Raw genomic sequence first — 18,155 nt, 5'->3', positions numbered from 1 at the left:
TAAATGAGCAGGTGGCTTTCATTTGAGTCAGAGACCCTTGCTCTCCTCAGAGCCCCTCCGGGTGGCCTACACTGTTTGCTCGCCCTGTTCCCACACACAACTCACAAACCCTGATGCAAGCACACGCTGGGCTTACAGTCTCTTTGCTGGGACTGGCTTGGTTTTGGTTACCCCAGTGCGCCTTTGATCCATTCCTCTGTGTCAATTTCAAGCACTTCCACATTTCTGTTCATGGGTTCTGTCAGCGAAGCTGGGTCAACACGGTGCAAACATGCAAGAGGCGGCTTACGAAGAGGAACTGGCTGAGTGGTCATAGATGCGGAAAAGGTCCAGCATCCGCCAAAGCGGAGAGGCCAGAGAGGACTGAGGGCAGGGAAGCCAGATGCCCCAGCTCAACAGGCATAAGGAAAGGAAAAGGACACGTCCCTCCTCAAACCCTTCCACCATGTTCAGGCCCTCAAGGGACTGGATGAGGCCACACAGCTGGGTTGGGTCAAAGTGGACAGTCCACTAAGCCTAGAGCTCAGAGTTACCCCCCAAAAGTGTTTAACCAAAGCACCATGACCTCATTCAACTGACACACAGAATTAACCCTTAGTCTCTTGTTAAAGCAGTAAAAGGAGCAGAGAAGAAAGTCCGTGATTCTTCATAATTTTTAATGAGAACTATATTTGATGGAGGCTTTCATTTCTTTTTACTATTTCAATTATAATTTTATTATATTATTATAATTAATATTTTATTCTTTTGTTTTCAAATTTGGGCATTAGAGCTTCATACTCTGTCAAGGTCAGTTAACCATCTCATGTAAGCACACAGGGACAAGGGTTGAGAAGAGACCCTGTCTCAAGGAAGCACCCAGGGACAAGAGAAGGGCACCTGAAGTTCTCTGGCCTTCGCACACACATGTACATGCAGCACACCACACCTTTACACACAAAACATTTTAATATGCATACATTTATCACTGTAACCATCTTGAAGTGCACAGTTCAACAGCATTTTGGATCTTCCTTCTGCAACCACCAAGTGTCCCCTTTTAAATTGCATGCTCATTTTATTCATTTTTAAGAAAGATTTTTATTTATTTATTAAAGTCAGAGAGAGAGAGAGAGAGAGAAAGAGAATGGGCACACCAGAGCTTCTAGCAACTGAAAACAAACTCTAGATTCATGCGCCACCATGTGCTTCTAGCTTACGTAGGACCTGGAGAATTGAACCTGGGTCCTTAGGCTTTGTAGGCATGCGCCTTAACCATTAAGCCATCTCTCCAGCCCATTTTATTCATTTTTATCTCCTAAAGTTTTCTTAGATTCACTGAGTAGTATTTATTCACAGGACTGCTTCGGTTCCATTTTCCTGGCTTCATCTGCAGGTGTGTAACTCAGGCAGCGTGCCTCTCCACCCTCGGTTCTTTCTGGCAGTTCTGGTCTCCCCCCCCCCCCCCGCCCCAGTCTCTGGTACATTTGGAGTATGTTTCTCAAGCCCACCCCTGAGAAGTGTTATTTTCTGCTTCTGATAATTAGCCATTTTCCCATGGTTTGGGTTTTTCTGCTTTTCTTTCTTCCTGTTGTTAGCTTCTTGTCACTTTTATTGTTCTTGCCGTTCTTTATGGCTTTCGGCCTCATAAGTATTATTCTCTCAAATTTCAAGAAAACCAGAGAGGCTTCCTATGTACTTTTTAGTTCCTTAAAAAAGAACTTCGAGGGCTAGAGAGATGGTTTAGCCATTAAGGCGCTTACCTGAAAATCCTAACCAGCTGGGTTCAACTCTCCAGTCCTTATTAAAAATGAAGACTTTTAGTGGCTGGGGACATGACTCAGTGGTAGAGCACTTACCTACCAAGTGTAAGGCCCTGGGTTCAATCCCAGCACAGCACTGGGGCGGGGGGGGAGCTTTTAAGAGGCTGGGGAGTGTTCAGTGAGTGAGAGCACTTGCTATGCAAGCCTGAATTTGGTCTTCCAGCACCCACTGACAAAGCTGAGCGTGACGGTACAAGCTTGTAACCCCAGTGCCGACGAGGGTGGAGACAGGAGGCTCGCTGGGGCTCCCTGGTCAGTCAGTCTAGGCAAAAAGTGAGAAGCTCCAGGTTTGGCAAGAGGTTCTGTTGCAGGAAACAAGGCAGAAGAGTGACAGAGGTGGACACCAGATGATTTTCCTCTGGCCTCCGCAGTGCACGCGTGCCGTGTTCATCTGCACACATGTACACACGCCACACAAACAGACCACACGTACAGCAAAAAGTAACACGACTTATTTATTTTAAAAGACCTCCAGAATCCCTTTATTTATTTGAGACAGAAAGAGGGAGGGAGGGAAAGAGAGAGAGAATGGGTGTGCCAGAGCCTCTCGCCAGTGCAAATGAACTCCAGATGCGTGTGCTACCTTGTGCATGTGGCTTACATGGGTCCTGGGGAATCGAACCTGAGTCCTCAGGCTACGCAGGCAAGCACCTTAACCATTAAGCTATCCCTCCAGTCCCACTAATACAAATTTTTAAAAGAGGACATAGAACTTCATAGTTATGACTTTCTAGAATCTTCCATGTAAGGTTTCCCTGTCCCTTTTCCTTGTCTGAAGCAGGTTTGCTCATGGGCTACAAGTACATTTGTTTTACTGCTTACTCCCCTTCAGCTGAAAACAAGACCGATGAAGATGCCGGAGCTCGGCACCCTGGGGACACTTCAGGTCCCCCTGCATCTGCTGGCAGGGGAAGTACTCTGAGCCCATTTCCCAGAACAGACAGAGCTGGCACCTGTTAGTGCAAGCCTTCAAGGATAAGATCTTTCCTCCCTCTACTAGATACTTAACATAAACAGGGTGGGACTCAGTTCTATCCCTCCGGGGCACTTCTAGTTGCCAACACCACCCAACCCCTGTCCTCCCACCCTGGCTTCTCTGGGCACCGAGTACTCACAGCCGGGCTGCCCAGGGGCTTCCCAAGTGTTTGTGTGGAAGGACTTGAGAGGGAGGCACAGGAGGGGGCATGAGCTGCCACAGGGGTAACGGGGGGGGGGGGGCTCAGTGGCACTGCTCTGCTCTCCTTTTGGTACAGATCTAGATTTGCACAGGTAGGCAGGTGAGAAGGGAGGAAGGGTCATCCAGGGAGACCCATCATGGCAGCTCTCTTATCTGGAGACACTCGTTCCTAGTCTCTCAACAGGGTGACCATGTCCAAGTTAGGGAGACACTGAATCATGCTGACATTGCTGGTCACTTAGTAAGAAGTGGAAGAGGCTGCTGCCAGACATCATTTTAAAGTGAAAAGCTGTAATTAACTTCTTGACTGTAATGGTGGGAAAACCCCATTAAATGACTTCTTTCCATGTATTAGCAAGCGTGTAGTAGCTCAGTATTCAACAGCCGAAAGCAGCAGGCTCTGGACAGAGGCAGGCATGGCTAGAACCCAGTTTTCTTGTATATTTATCACTTGACCTTTGCACATCACACAAATGGTATCTTTACAGTCAAGCCAGCAAGTTCCTCCGTGTTGAGTCCATCTGCATAAAGTCTCAACACTCAGCAACAAGTATGCAGTGTTAAATACTTTGGGCGCTGTGGTAGCTGGAGTTGCTCACTCAGAGCCTAGTGTAGTGATCTGAAGAAATGCTGCCTTTCTTTAAGAAACCATAGATGTAATCTTTCTAAAAGACTACTTTGAATTATCCTAGATGGAAATAATTTTGCATTTAATAAAGTTTCTAATGTAATGGGGACCAACAGTTGGAAAGCAGCCACACAGGGGTATTTGACAGCAATGCACAGCAGTGTAATCGTACGAGCTGAGAGCAGTTTTCCATAGGCTTCAGGACTTGCCAAACTGGCAAAAGTCCAGCACAATTCAATCACATTATTTATTTCAGGTTCCGTCAGTTTAGGGTTTGTCAGAAATTATTACATAAAGAATACTGAACTCAGAAATGAGCCCTCAGCTGAAAGGGCCTGTAACAAGCTTCATAAATACACAATCTGGTTTCAACGATTCAGGATGCTTCCACTATTCAGAATCCATGAGGAAAGTTTCGAAGTCCAGATCCAAGTCAGAAACAAGGGCATCCACAAAGTCATCAATGGAAGGACACTTCTGCAACATACCTACAAACCAAGCAAAGAGAAACATCACCAGGAGATGGCATGGGTCAGGCCCAAATCTACAGGAGGGAACACTCTTGCTTTCTTTAATTCTTTTTTTTAAATTTACTTACTTATGTGAGGAAGAAAGAGATGAGAAAAGAGGAAAACAAACAAAAATCCAAAAAACCAGAGCATGTGTGTGACAGGGTCTCTTGCCACTGCAAATGAACTCCAGACATGTGAGACATTTTGTGCATGTGGCTTTTATGTAGGTACTGGGGAACTGAACTCTGGTCTGCAGAATTTACAAGCAAGTGCCTTTTACCACAGAGCCATCTCCCCAGCCTAGCACTCTGGCTTTTTGAGACCAGGGTCAGATCTGTAACCTGACCATAGGGGTATTCCATAAATCCTTGCCTTCAAGATATCAGTGACTTTAAAGTATTTTACTCTCTAATCAACACCTGGCTTAGAGATTAGATCTAAGCCAATTTCCCAAGAAAATTTGCTACTACAGATATTACTATCCACTTCAATTTATATTACTAGATTGAATATTTTAGTCATATTTGACCAAGATAATTTAGAATTTAGTAAGCTTAACTACTTACTAAGTTTTATTATCATGCTCTTGTACATTTACCAACCAAGTATGAATTCTTTTTCAGAGATCTTACATCAGAATCCCTTCAGATTTCTCTGTTATAATTTACTGTGTAAAAGCTCTGGTACCCAAATTTGTTATGTAATACACCAGGTTACAATCAAGGTAAAATAAGTACTGGAAAACAATGAGGCAATGTATCTGGCATCTATTAAGAATTCTACAAGAAGTGCTGGGTGTGGTGGCACATGCCTTTAACCCCAGCACTTGGGAGGCAGAGGTAGGAGGATCACCGTGAGTTTGAGGCCACCCTGAGACTACATAGTGAATTCCAGGTCAACCTGGGCTAGAGTAAAACCCTACTTCGAAAAACAAAACAAAACCAAAAAAAAAAAAAAAGAGAGAGAGAGAATTCTACAAAATCTGAATTTATCTCTATCCTTCATGCCAGTCTCTATAAAGCCAGAGACTCAGGCAATCAACCTTGTTGCTCCAACCTAGATTCTTGGCAGATAATGCAGCTCACTTTATTTGGGGTCTGGCCTATAAAATTTTTTCTAAAATCAAGACATTAACCTACTTCCAGAATCTTCTATTCCCCTCTGAGTGTGTCATGCAGTCATTAACAGACATCAAGTACACTGTGTGTAAAGGCCAGGACACAGCACAAAGACCAGAAGGCCACGGTGCAGCCTGAAGGAATAGACCCGACTGCCAGAGTCAACATGGAGGACGTGGGTGTTTATATGTGGAAAAACTAACGGGGATATCCCATACCAAGTGCTAACTATAGAGGCCAGAATTCTGAACCCAAACAAGTGTCGCAGGTTATGTTGGTGACTCTGAGATGGGCAAAGCATTTTTTTAGGAGAAAGAAAGCCAACATCATAAAAATTTGATATATTACATTTCAACAAAATTAAAAACATCTAGTATTTAAAAGAACTACCAGGCATGGTGGCTCACTTCTGCAACCCTAGTACTCAGAAGGCTGAGGCAGGGGGTCTATTAGTTTAGAGGCCAGCCTGGGTTACAGAGGAAATCTGTCTTAACAACAAAAATGAAAAGAGAAAGAAAGAAAACACTAAGAAAATGACCAGGCAAGTCAGTAAAAGAACATGACAATACATGTCCAGAATATACAAAAAACTTCACACCATCAAAAAAAGACTCTAGAGCTGGGCGTGGTAGTGCACACCTTTAATCCCAGCACTCGGGAGGCAGAGGCACAAGGATCGCCATGACTTCGAGGCCACCCTGAGACTACAGAGTGAATTTCAGGTCAACCTGGGCTACAATGAGAACCTACCTCACAAAAACAAAACAACAAACAAAAAAGGACTCTAAACGTTTTCAGTGAACAAGTGTTGGGTCCTTTCATGAGGCCCTAAGATACCTGAGAAGTGTTATCAGTCATTGAGAAATGAAGAATAATTTCATTGCTATACTTTTATCTGTATGACTAAATTTCAAAGCACAATTTTCTTTTCTGCAAAAGAATTCGAGTGGATGAGAGCAGACTGCTCCTGTCATCCAGCTGTGCCACTAGTGAGGGCAATGCCACTTTTTGATGATTATGAAAGCAGCCTGTTGGCACCACACCTTCCAAATACAGGCTGTTCTGTAAGCAGAACCCACCTGAACATGTCGGGTGGTACACATGTGTGCTGCATTCCCTAGCTGCCAGCTTTCCTGACACAGAGCACATTTGTAGGGAAAATATTTAAACATGGCTTTCAGTCAAGTGTGTTAACTTATTACACCATTTTCTTCCTTTTAACATTTAAAACATTTCTGTAATTACATGACTGGCTGTTTATAATTAAATGACTGGAACCATCAAAAAGTAAAACCATTTATTCAAAGCCAAGCTATTCGGGTAGGTATGAGCATCCTGTCTTCAAAGTGGTTCAGGTAGACTCCCAAATCTGCCAATATAAACATGATCATACCCTCTCTTCTCAGAACAGACTGACCCAACACCAGACCTATGCCAGTTTCCCACAGGACACCATCCCTGCATCTTAGGAAGATAAGAAGAGAGAAACACAGACCCTCACACTCTTTTCTCGTAAAGTATGATGAGAGCTAAACAGTTTGGTGACTTTGTGACATGACTTCTAAAGATGGGGTGAAGAAATGAGGACCCAAAGGATCAGGGTAGCTTCGGGGACACTGCGGCAGCATCTTCCTGCCATCAGATTTCAATGCTTTGTGTCAACATGAACTAATTCTATGGAGAACTAAATGCAAAATCTAAAGTTTCAGACAGGTCCACAAATAAGAAAATCAAAAGTTGATTTTTAATTTTTTTTTAAATTTTTGTTATTTTTGTTTGTTTATTTGAGAGAGACAGAGAGGGACAGAAAGAGGCAGATAGAGAGAGGGAGAGAGAATGGGCACGCCAGGGCCTCCAGCCACTGCAAACGAACTCCAGATGCATGTGCCCTTGTGCATCTGGCTAACGTGGGTCCTGGGGAACCGAGCCTTGAACCGGGGTCTTTAGGCTTCACAGGCAAGTGCTTAACCGCTAAACCATCTCTCCAGCCCAAAAGTTGATTTTTATATTATGAATATATATTTAGAAAATTCCAAGAACACTTTGGTTTCCAAAAAAAAGAAAAGCTGACAAAGATGTCCCCTGTCTTCAAGTCTTAATTCTGAAAGGGGGATGGTAAGATCTATGCTTTCTTCAGAGGCCCTGGAAGTAAGGCTGGAGTTGCTGAGTAGATTTGACAACATATTTCTCTGTCTGTACAAACCTGAGTGGGAGGAGATGCATCCAAAAAAGCCATGAGCTCGGCGGGAGAGATAGCTCAGCTGGTGACTTGCCTACAGAGCCTAATGACCCGGGTTCACTCCAGTACCCATGTAAAGCCAGATTCACAAAGTGGTGTGTGCATCTCTCGTTCCTTTGCAGTGGCTGGGGCCCTGGTGCATTCCTAACCCTGCCGTCGGTCTCTCTCTGCTTAAAAACAAATTAAAAAAAAATTTGTAGCTGGGTGTGGTGTATGCCTTTAATCCCAGCACTTGGGAGGCAGAGGAAGGAGGACTGCTTTTAGTTCAACTGAGACCACATAATGAATTCCAGGTCAGCCTGGGTTACTGAAACCCTACCTCAAAAAAAAACATATATATATATATATATATATATATATATATATATATATATATATATATATATATATATATGTATATGTATGTATATTTAAAGCCATGAGTTTACAACCAAATGAGAATGACAAAAGAGAACAAAACTAGACTGGACCACATGCCACACACAAAACTGCACTAGAACACACATTGCACATATTAGTTCAGAAAAAAAGAGAAACTGAGTTTCATGTATATATTCTACTTCGGGGCTAGACAATCTAATGAGCAGTTAAGGAATAATGATTCAATTTATTTTTCTCCTCATTTTTACCTGAGAGGCAATTGGGCTAATAAAAGACAGCACAAGTCAGAACACCTGTGTCCTTACGGGTCTACTTACAGGAACATGTTTCATAACTTTGAAGCACAGGGCAATTACTCTGGGCCTAACTAATGTATGATATCAACAGATTCCAAGACTGCCTATTGAAGCAGGAAGATTTCTAAAGTGCTCCAAGTGCTGCTCTTGCAAGTGACTGTTCACAGAGCTGGGGAGAGTGGAGAGACAACTCACAGGGGCCTGATTGACCTAGAGTGGGTTAACTGGGGAGACAGCCCCTCGCATCCCCGACAACAGCTTCTTAATGAAGTGGGCATTTCAGTGGCTAGGCATGGTGCTGAGAGCACTGACCCCGCCCCCTACCCCCACTCCTTATAGCACAAGTACCAGGGACAAATCTCATAATTAGAAGAGAGACAGAGGCCACTCAACTCTCATGGTTTGTTTTTTGAACCCTGATAGTTTGATCCTGTGATGCTGTGACATTTTCCTGGTGCTCTGCATCCCACATTAGATATTGGCATCAGTGGAATGATGAAACCTAAGGTGTGGAGACACCTGGAAAAGCCTCACTACTTCTGGATGCCACCCAGGATCTAGATACCAGCATCGTCACTGTCCCTGACTGGTGTGGCGACACAGCCATGAATTTCCGGGTCTGGGCACTTCCAATACTGCTGTGCGAGACCACTTCACGAGCAGTTATGACTGTGATTACCCCACTGTGCTGGTAGGGCAGCCGTCTGGCATAGGGACAGTGGCTCCACCCAGCTGTGTGTGACTTAATATTCAGAAAAGCAGGACAGGCACTCACTCCATGACCCACAACCTCTTCCCAACGCAGCCCAAAGCTGATGATGCTGGGGGAGGCTAGACTCATCTTGCAGAAAGACTGCCTAAGAGTTCTGTGCTTTAGGATGATTTCTGGGTGGCTTCCAAGAATCTGTGGCAAGCCCTTGCATACTTAGGGGGCCCTACCTATGCATACTTCTATGCTTCACCAAGAAAAGCCTCCATCTGCTTCAGGATGAGATAATTCATGTCCAGGCTGAAAGCACACATCCTGTGACTTTGTGCTATACAACAAGTACACGGTCTAGCCAGGCCTTTGTTTGAGCACCAACCTACTCACGCCTGCACTCTTGAGCCTTGTGAGGGCTGTGCCCCCTTTGGGCACCCAGCTAATGCAAGTGTTTGTAAACGTGACTGAGAGCAGCTTCTGGGCAGGTGGAGGATGTGTGCTTCAGAACCAGCCTTGCAGAGACCTAAGCGCCTGAGGTGAGATGCTTTGTGTGTTGGTTAGAGAATACAGGGGATTACTGGGGCAATTAAAAACATTAGAATTAGCTTAAGCTGAGAAAGAGAAGTAAAAGAGCTACATCTCTCCTCTGAATCTAGTCCATAGATTTATTTAACAGCAACTAAGGATTCCTAATAAAATACACCTGTGGTTGAATTTGATCAAAGCTGAGTGAAGGACAAAGAAGGAAGGGGTTTTCCATCTGCACATGCATTCATTTTCTCAATTTGTACCTGGATAGTTAATGTAAACTAGAGATTAACAAAAAGGTCACTTATTATTTATTAGAAATATTATATATATGTATATATACATATGTATAAAATCACTGCTATTTTGTCTTATAGAAATAATGGGCATAAAAAGTAGAGCTCGCCAGGCATGGTGGCGAACACCTTTAATCCCAGCACTCAGGAGGCAGAGGTAGAAGGATTGCCGTGAGTTCAAGGCCACCCTGAGACTCCATAGTGAATTCCAGGTCAGCCTGAGCTACAACAAGACACTACCTCGAAAAACAAAAAAAAAAAAAAAAAAAAAAGTAGAGCTCAATCTCATTGGTGCCACCAGGGAGCCTGTTAGAAATGTAGTCGCTGAATGATCTGACTATGGGGCTAGGAGTTGAGTCAGGCCCTTGCGTGCTCAAGCAAGATCTGCTGCCAAGCTACATGCTTCTACCTAAGAAAAAACCCCTCAATCCCAGCTGCAGACCCCCTATGTCAAAGCTGGGGTGGCCTACATCTGCAGCTTGGCCAAGTGTGAGAACAGCTACTCACAAGGAATGGAAGATATGAAACCTGAAAGTGAGATGGAGCTGTTCTCAACTGGCAACTCCAACTTGAAAGGTACTTAGCAACAAGTATGCCTACAATGTCTAATGGATCTAAATTACAGGGTACATGTTTCTCATGTGACAAGGAAACATAATCCTATCAGGCAAAGTTGGAATTTATTTGGGGCTCCATCACCAAAAATAAGGTCAAAGTATATCGAAAAGCACCTAAAATGGTCAAGTGGCTTTCCACGAAAATAGCCTAAAAAAAATCTCTGTATGTATGGGAGAAACAGGCTTAAAGGGCCCTGCCGAGGATGATGGGGTGTACAGACACTGATGTTCTGGGAGACGGGCCGCCTGTGGAAGTCAAAGCAGTATCAGGCTTTGGTTACCCAGCTTAAATAAGATCATGTGTTTAATGCAGGAAAATGCTTAGTAACTATGGCTGATAGTAACAAGCCTTAGGGATTATAAAAACTTGCTTCCCAGGGCTAGAGAGATGGCTTAGTGGTTAAGTGCTTGCCTGTGGCGCCTAAGGACCCTGGTTCGAGGCTCGATTCTCCAGGACCCATGTAAGCCAGATACACAAGTTGGCACATGCATGTGGAGTTCGTTTACAGTGGTTGGAGGCCCTAGCGTGTCCATTCTCTAGCTATTTGCCTCTTTCTCTCTGTGTCTATCACTCTCAAAGAAATAAATAAAAGAAAGACTATCAGTGAAAAAGTTGTATATTTATTTAAAAAAACACTTCCCAGTTCAAGAGTTGAAGGATGATGTTGCTTCTTATTTTTGCACAAGCTGGTCTATGATTATTTAGGTTATTATAACTAACCTTCTAATCATAAGCCAATTATTCAGTTCATGAATCACTGTTTATTTTACTTTTTCTGCTTTTTAAAAATATTTTATTATTTATTTATTTGACAAAGAAGGAGAGAGAGAGAAAATGGGTACACCAGGGCCTCCAGCCACTGTAAACGAACTCTAGATGCATGTGCCCCTTTGTGCATCTGGCTAACATGGGGAATCAAACCAGGGTCCTTTGGCTTTGCAGGCAAATACCTCAACTGCTAAGCCATCCCTCCATCCCTTTTTCTGCTTTTTAAAATAACATAGCTTACTGTGAATCTAATACGGAAAACAAAAGATGTAATTAAAACACTCTTTTTTGTGCCTGTTAGCAGGTAAGAAAGGTTTCTTAAGAAAAGCTCACTCTGTGGGGGAGAGGGGAGGGAATTACCATTGGATTTTTTTTATAATCATGGAAAATGCTAATAAAAATTTTAAAAAATAAATAAAATTAAAATTCAAAAATTTAAAAAAGAAAATGAAAATAAATAAATAAAAAGAAAAGCTCACTGGGGTGTTAGGAAAGTTCTAGAAATGGAGGAGAGTGGTGATGGTAGCACTACTTTGTGAGTGTACAACATTACGAATGCTTCTAATAGTATACTGAAAGATGACGAACGTAGTAGATTTTATGTTAGATAGACTTGTCCACAACTGAAACACAGAAGTGATCAAAAGGATGACAGAAGCCTGGGTGTGCCTGACAGGCCGCTGGACCGGGTTGCAGTGACTCCTTCCACATCACAAGAGCTTGCATCTACAGAAAGCAGGTGCTTTACGAAAGGACTCAGGAGAAGTAGGTCTGCATACCCCCCAAACCACGTCCAATTCTAAAAACTCACTGGACTGGTGGCTGTTCTTGATGTTGAAATAATTTGTGCCAAATTCAGTTCAAACCAACTGGGAATTTCAACTACAAAGACTGGCTGAAAGTTTCAAAACAGACTTTTCTGAGATCAGAGCTCTCACCCCGCCTCTGTCTCTCCCAGGCCCGGGGCAGCGTGTGCTTCACTTTCTCCACTTTGAAGTTCTTTGCTGCCACAAGGCGGAGGCTCCTACACCTTGGGCTGAAGGTGGATTCCCATTATCTACCCATGGTTCCTGGGGAAATCAGACCATCTGCAGAACAGTGGAGTTCCTCTTTCTTTGAACTGAAGAGCACTGTTGCTCCCCAGGCTCCTTCAGCCTCTATTGCTGTTCAAACACAAAGTTGGAACTCTGCGGAGTTAGGGTGGATGGAACTGGAGCCTCTGAACTTTGGAAGACACAGAGCCATACGTGTACTGTGTTTGCACACTCACTTGGTTTCATTTCATCATCAGACTTAATAATTCGACTCACAATTAGATTTCTTGGTTACAAAACACTTTGCCTTTTGAAGCTCAAAGAATTCTCTCTACCAGCCACAGCCACACATTAAACACATACACACGCTTAAAAATTAAGTCAGCACAGGCAACAAAAAGGAGGCCTTAGCAGGTGCTCTCTTCCATCTCTTTTTCCTTCCAAAAAGCTTTCAGCTGTTTCTGTAGCTATGATGACTAAATATCTAAATAAATGAGGATTAGGGGTTCTATACACTCAGCTATCATTCTCAAATTATGTTGTAATCCTGGGGCTTCCACGTTCTAACTCTGCTGCCATTCCCTTGCTTTCTTGCTTAGTCCTGCTAAATGCTGTGCAAGAAAAGGCAGCTCCTGCCAGTGACACCTTGCTAAGAGCAAACCTGGTTCTGCGTGTAGGCATTGTGTGTTCACGTCTCATAGAACTGATTTTGCTGAGATTATTTTACTGTCAGCAAGGCAAGAAAGAAATGCTTATCATTTCTACTTGGTATACCATCCTGCACATTTGTTTCTGTGATGTTTTACTTGAGAATCCAATGGTATCTTCTTAATATCATTGCATTTCTGGCAAAGCAATTCAAATGTCAAGAAGCAAGGGGGTGGGGGAATCCAGTGGAATATGCATGCTCCTCCGTTCAAGGCTCATGTTGCCTGGTATAACGTGAAAAAGAAGTTTAAGGCATTGCCAACCTACATGAGATGAGTCAGCGCCTGAGTCTAAATCCAAGTTCTATCCTTGCTACCAGGGGACCTCAGGCGAATGAGTCTTGGGGCTGGGCAGGGCTAAGTAACACACACAATGTACATAGCACCTGGCACATCAGACGCAGTCTGCGAACTGTAGTTACTGTCACTGCTCTCATCCCCCTTCTCACTGCTGCATTTGTAACTTCCTTCTATACGTTTATCTCTGAAAATACAAAATTATAGAAATGAGTCTGACTAGTTTATATGCAACAGCAAGTATTCTCTTTTTTTTTTTTTTTTTTTTTTTGAGGTAGAGTCTCACTCTAGCCTAGGCTGGCCTGGGATTCACTATAGAGTCTCAGGGTGGCCTTAATTCACAGCGATCCTCCTACTTCTGCCTCCCGAGTGCTGGGATTAAAGGCGTGTGCCACCACACCTGGCTAGGTATTCATGTTTTAAAAGCTAGTACACAAGGCTATTCCTCAATTTATTAAAAACCCCATCTTAGGCCTGGAGAGATTGCTCAATGGTTAAGGCACTTGCTGGCAAAGTTTAACATCCAACTTCGACTCCCCAGTACCCATATAAAGCCAGATGCAGAAAGTGGCACATGCATTTGGAATTTGTTTGCAGTGGCTACAGGCTCTGATGTGACCATTCTTTCTCTCTCTCTTAATCCTAGCGCTTGACAGGCAGAAGTAAGAGGATCACTGAGAGTCTGAAACCAGCCTGAGTCTACATAGCGAATTCCAGGTCAGCCTGGGCTAAGTGGTTCCGTGGTGTGATGGTTAGCACTCTGGACTCTGAATCCAGGCCAGCCTGGGCTAGAGTGAGATCCTACCTCAAAAAACCAAATCCTCCAACAATCCCCATCCTAATATAATCATGTGTGCCTAGAAAGGAAGACAGGCATGCTAATTCCATAATCCAATTTCATCATTATTAATGTTACATAATAGTCAAAAGGAAGTTTCTTTTAGCTAGCTGAAAGACTCAAACACTAGAAGGCACTCTGTGATGACAGCACGGAGAACAACCTCATTAAACCAAGAGACATTTTTCTGCGGCTCTCAGATGTCAATCCTTCAGTAAAATTTCCTCTAAGTCCTTATCACTATGCTGTTGGAAAGACTTGCAGATGTGAATCCACTGGTGTGTCCCAGCCGCTCCACTCATGGCACCTCCTCCCCTCAGCCCTGGCTCTGAGCTGCAGGTGGTTAGGCAGCCAAGCTGGAAATGCAGACCAAGGGCTCCAGGGACATGGTGTCTGCTTCTCTCGCCTGCTTTTAGACCACTGTCCACAGCACACATCCCTAACCTCATGCTGTGGACACTACCTGCTGTTTCCCCTTTTCCTTTTTCATTTACGTAAAGCATATATATGCGTACAGCTGTTTGAAGCCTGGGCATGCTTGTTCCTTACAGAACAGCACCAGGGCAAAGCCGACTTCAAGCCTGCTCTCACCCACGGCAGGTAACTGAGGGGGAGGGGCGTGTCCAAGAGCAGCTATCCCGTGCATTTACACCCTCAGTGTATCACTCTTCCCAGCACTTACTCACCCCCAGGCTGCTTCATCTGGTCATCCGACTGGCACAGAGTACAAAGGCAGTCTGCTAAGACAGTCTGACTGGAATGAGGTCCAGTCTCCCTCCAGTCCCCAAGTCCTGGTGCAGGTGCCACTAGCACGAGTTGGCACTTCTTTGAAATTCACGTAGGGGAGGTCGTCTACCATTCTCAAAAGATTCTATACTCCTCACAAGAACATGTTCTGACCTACATCAATATAGGGCTCATATATTCTTACTTATTTTTGTGTCCTTCTAAGTGCCTGGCTAGCAGTATGTACTCAATAAATATTTATTAAGCTTAAACAATTTAGCACCAGCAACAATTAAAACAGATCTTTACACTCTACATGATTACTTAGTAGGCACTATGAAAGGGAGACAAATTAATCAAATAGAGTATCTTAGGGGCTGGGAAGATTGCTCAGTGGTTAAAGGCACTTGCTTGCAAAGCCTGCTGACCTGAGTTTGATTCCCCAGTATTCATGTAAATCCAGATGCACAAAGTGGTTCATGCATCTGAAGTTCATTTGCAGTGGCAAAAGGACCTGGCATGTCATGCTCACTTGCATTCTCTCTCTCTCTCAAATAAAAGAAGTAAAAAAATCCACAAAAAAAGAGTATTTTGGACTGCTGTTATAACCTCGGGCTATAAGGTGGTGGAGCTAAAAGTGAGAGCATGTTGGAGAAACAAGATCTGAAAATATGAGAAATGGAAAACAGGAGCTGATGGCCAAAGGCTTCCAGGAAAACATGGCCCATGTTAAGATTCTGCTTAACGTATATGACAGAGCACGTTGCTAACACATAGTTATTCAGTGCCTCTTATATTAAGTAACAATTTATCTCTGACTTCCTATTATAGCAAAAGTATTTCTACTTTAATGTTCATTGCTTAAATAACTGCTACTTTATTAAATTATAAAATGAAATAATTTAATTATCTATTTTACCATGCTGCATAGAACTCTGGCTATACACAATATGATAAATATATGTGGCATTAGAGGCATAGATCTCTGTGGTCAAATGGCAGCATTCACTTAGATGCCACAGCCTGCTGCGTTCTGCTAATAGACTCTCTGACCAAAGGAGGGCAGAGGTCAGGAAAGGGGCAGCAGGGCTCTTGCCATGGTATGTGGGGCTGAGTAGGTGGCAGTAGGCAAATGCCAGGCTGATGTCCAAGGCACCCATATCTGAGAGACCACACGCCCTAGGAGGGCAGAGGGCAGGTGAGACTGACTTCATCATATACAACAGAGCTTGTAAAAACAAGAAAAATTTTCACAAAAATATTTAGGTCTACAGGAACCTGGATTTTGTTGTTGTTGTTGTTGTTGTTATACAAACATTTCAGAACCAGGTACGTGAATACCTGTTCTTATTCTATAATCATAACTGCTTTCATGGCACAAGAAACATTTAGCTTTTCATATCTACTGTGATACTCATTTATCTATGTGTATTATTTAATTTTCTCACTGTTGTCATAAAATGTCTAACTGAACCAACTTTAAGGAGACAGGATTTATTTTGTGACTAATTAGCTGTTTGGAAAGTCCTTTTGCTCTACCTGGATGGAGATCATGGGTAAGCAAGGTGCTCAAGCATTTTCATTCCCCTGGTGCTCGGCAGGGCAAGTGGCAGCAGTAGACAGGCAGGAGCAGTAGGCACTGGGCCTTTCCGCACTATAATATTATAGCTATTGTCAGGGGCTGGGAATTCAGGGCCCAGCTTTTGTGTAGACTCACAGTCAGGATTCCTTAGCTCTAAATACCAGGTCTGGCCTAGCGGTCTGAGATCCTTTGCCCTAAACACTTGTCAGCTCTCTGGAACTTTCCTGGCATCCTGTAGAAGAGAGGCCTGTAGTTTCTCTTCTCTGACTGCCTACATCCTTTCATCCTCTGTAGCTCTGAATCTCCACCCTCTCTTGCCATCTCTCCTGCTGCCTTTCTTCTTCCTGCTCTGGCCACCCGTCTTCAGTGGCTAAGCAGCTGGCTGCTTGGATGTGTTCACAGCTCGTTTTTGCTGTCACTGCCACTTTGCTGCTTCCTTCTCTGTGTGATAAGTTCAGCTTACACTACGAAAAGTAGGTAGGGCCAGGCATGGTGGCATACACCTTTAATCCCAGCCTTTGAAAGAGGTAGGAGGAATGCCTAGAGTTCAAGGCCACCCTGAGACTACATAGGAATTCCAGCTCAGCCCGGGCTAAAACAAGACCCTACCTTGAAAAGCCGAAATAAATAAATAAACAAAAGTAGGTAGGCAAGAAAAGACCCCTTGATATAAGCTTTCTTTTTCTTTTTATAAGAGAGAGAGTGAGACAGAAAGAGAGAGATACGTGCACCATTTGCACACTTGCGTCACCTTGTATGTCTGGCTTACATAGGACCTGGGGAGTCGAACCTGGGTCCTTAGGCTTCACAGGCAAGCACCTTAATTGCTAAGCCATCTCTCCAACCTGAAAGAAGCTTTTTTATTGGGTTTTATGTTACCAACCAGGGAGGCAAAGCAGAGTCTCCTAGCTGGTTCACACCACGGAGGCAGCACCATGAATCTCCCAGCTGGCTCACAACAGGAAGGCAGAACTGAGAGTTTTTCCGTTGGTTCAACATGAGGTGAGCAGCTTGCTTATGAACCTGGAGAAGGGGTTCTTGGACTCATTAGACCCATCACAGATGTGCTTCTTAACACCAACCAAAGCCATCCCTCTGCTAGACCACCAGGCAAAGTGCTCCCTCTCTGGGCCCGGTAGAAATGGTTGCAGGGTCATCTAGATTTATTGAAGCTTGTGATAACAGAAAGCCTGGTAAAAACTGTCTGAAATATCCTGGTTGAGGCTGTGACTTTAGAAGCAGGAGCAATCAGCCACAATCCTTACATAGTTTTCTCAAGGCAACTATGGAATATTCCAGATGGCTGCTGCTGGCATAAAATGGGTATTTGGCTGACAGTCCTTCTCAGTGTAGCCAGGGCTGCAAATAGGAGTCTAATAGCTGCTAATTAAGAAATCAAATTGCCCCATGCCCCAACATTTTTTCTTGCTTACAGGAAAAATGAACATCATAAGAAGTACTTGCAACATAAGTTTAAAGAATGTATTATTAACACGAATGGTGACTTTTAATAGATTTTAAAATGGTTTACCTGTGCTCAACCCCCACCCAGAGTGCCAGAGATAGGTAGGTCGCCCTTATATCTGACTCAGTTTCAGAGGGCTCAGTTCAAGGTGCCTTGGTAGGAGGTTAAGATGGCAGGAGTGTGTGGCTGAGGAAACAGCAGCCAGGGATATCTACCCCAAGAAACCACCCCAGTGACCAGTATACTTCCTCTAGCTCCCAAAATAGTATTACCAGCTAGTGACCAAGCATTCAAAACATGAGCGTGTGGGGACCACTTCATACTCCAGTCAGAAAGTCATACCTTTTAACAAATCTCCATTGGAGAGCTATAAATGAGTCCTGTGGTAAGGCTGCAAATAAGATTGTGAACATGATACCAGTTTCACTGCCCTCATAGAA

The 18,155-nt window shown here is 43.7% G+C and overlaps 1 protein-coding gene across 2 annotated transcripts in view; it reads right to left on the bottom strand.

The window, feature by feature from the left end:
• Positions 1-3,668: 3,668 nt before the first annotated feature.
• LOC101607406 (mitochondrial intermediate peptidase) overlaps positions 3,669-18,155 on the bottom strand; it is a 158,005-nt gene continuing 143,518 nt past the window's right edge. For both annotated transcript variants that reach the window (XM_004670524.2, XM_045154713.1), the window contains one exon: positions 3,669-4,095. In XM_004670524.2, coding sequence (XP_004670581.2) covers positions 3,998-4,095 — 98 coding nt within the window. In that variant the 3' untranslated portion in view covers positions 3,669-3,997. The remainder of the gene's footprint in view (positions 4,096-18,155) is intronic.

Source organism: Jaculus jaculus, chromosome 7 (genome assembly GCF_020740685.1).
Source record: "Jaculus jaculus isolate mJacJac1 chromosome 7, mJacJac1.mat.Y.cur, whole genome shotgun sequence".
Classification (NCBI taxonomy): domain Eukaryota; kingdom Metazoa; phylum Chordata; class Mammalia; order Rodentia; family Dipodidae; genus Jaculus; species Jaculus jaculus.
The sequence above is the reverse complement of the archived record's forward strand: the minus strand, read 5'-3'. Positions and strand labels throughout refer to the sequence as shown.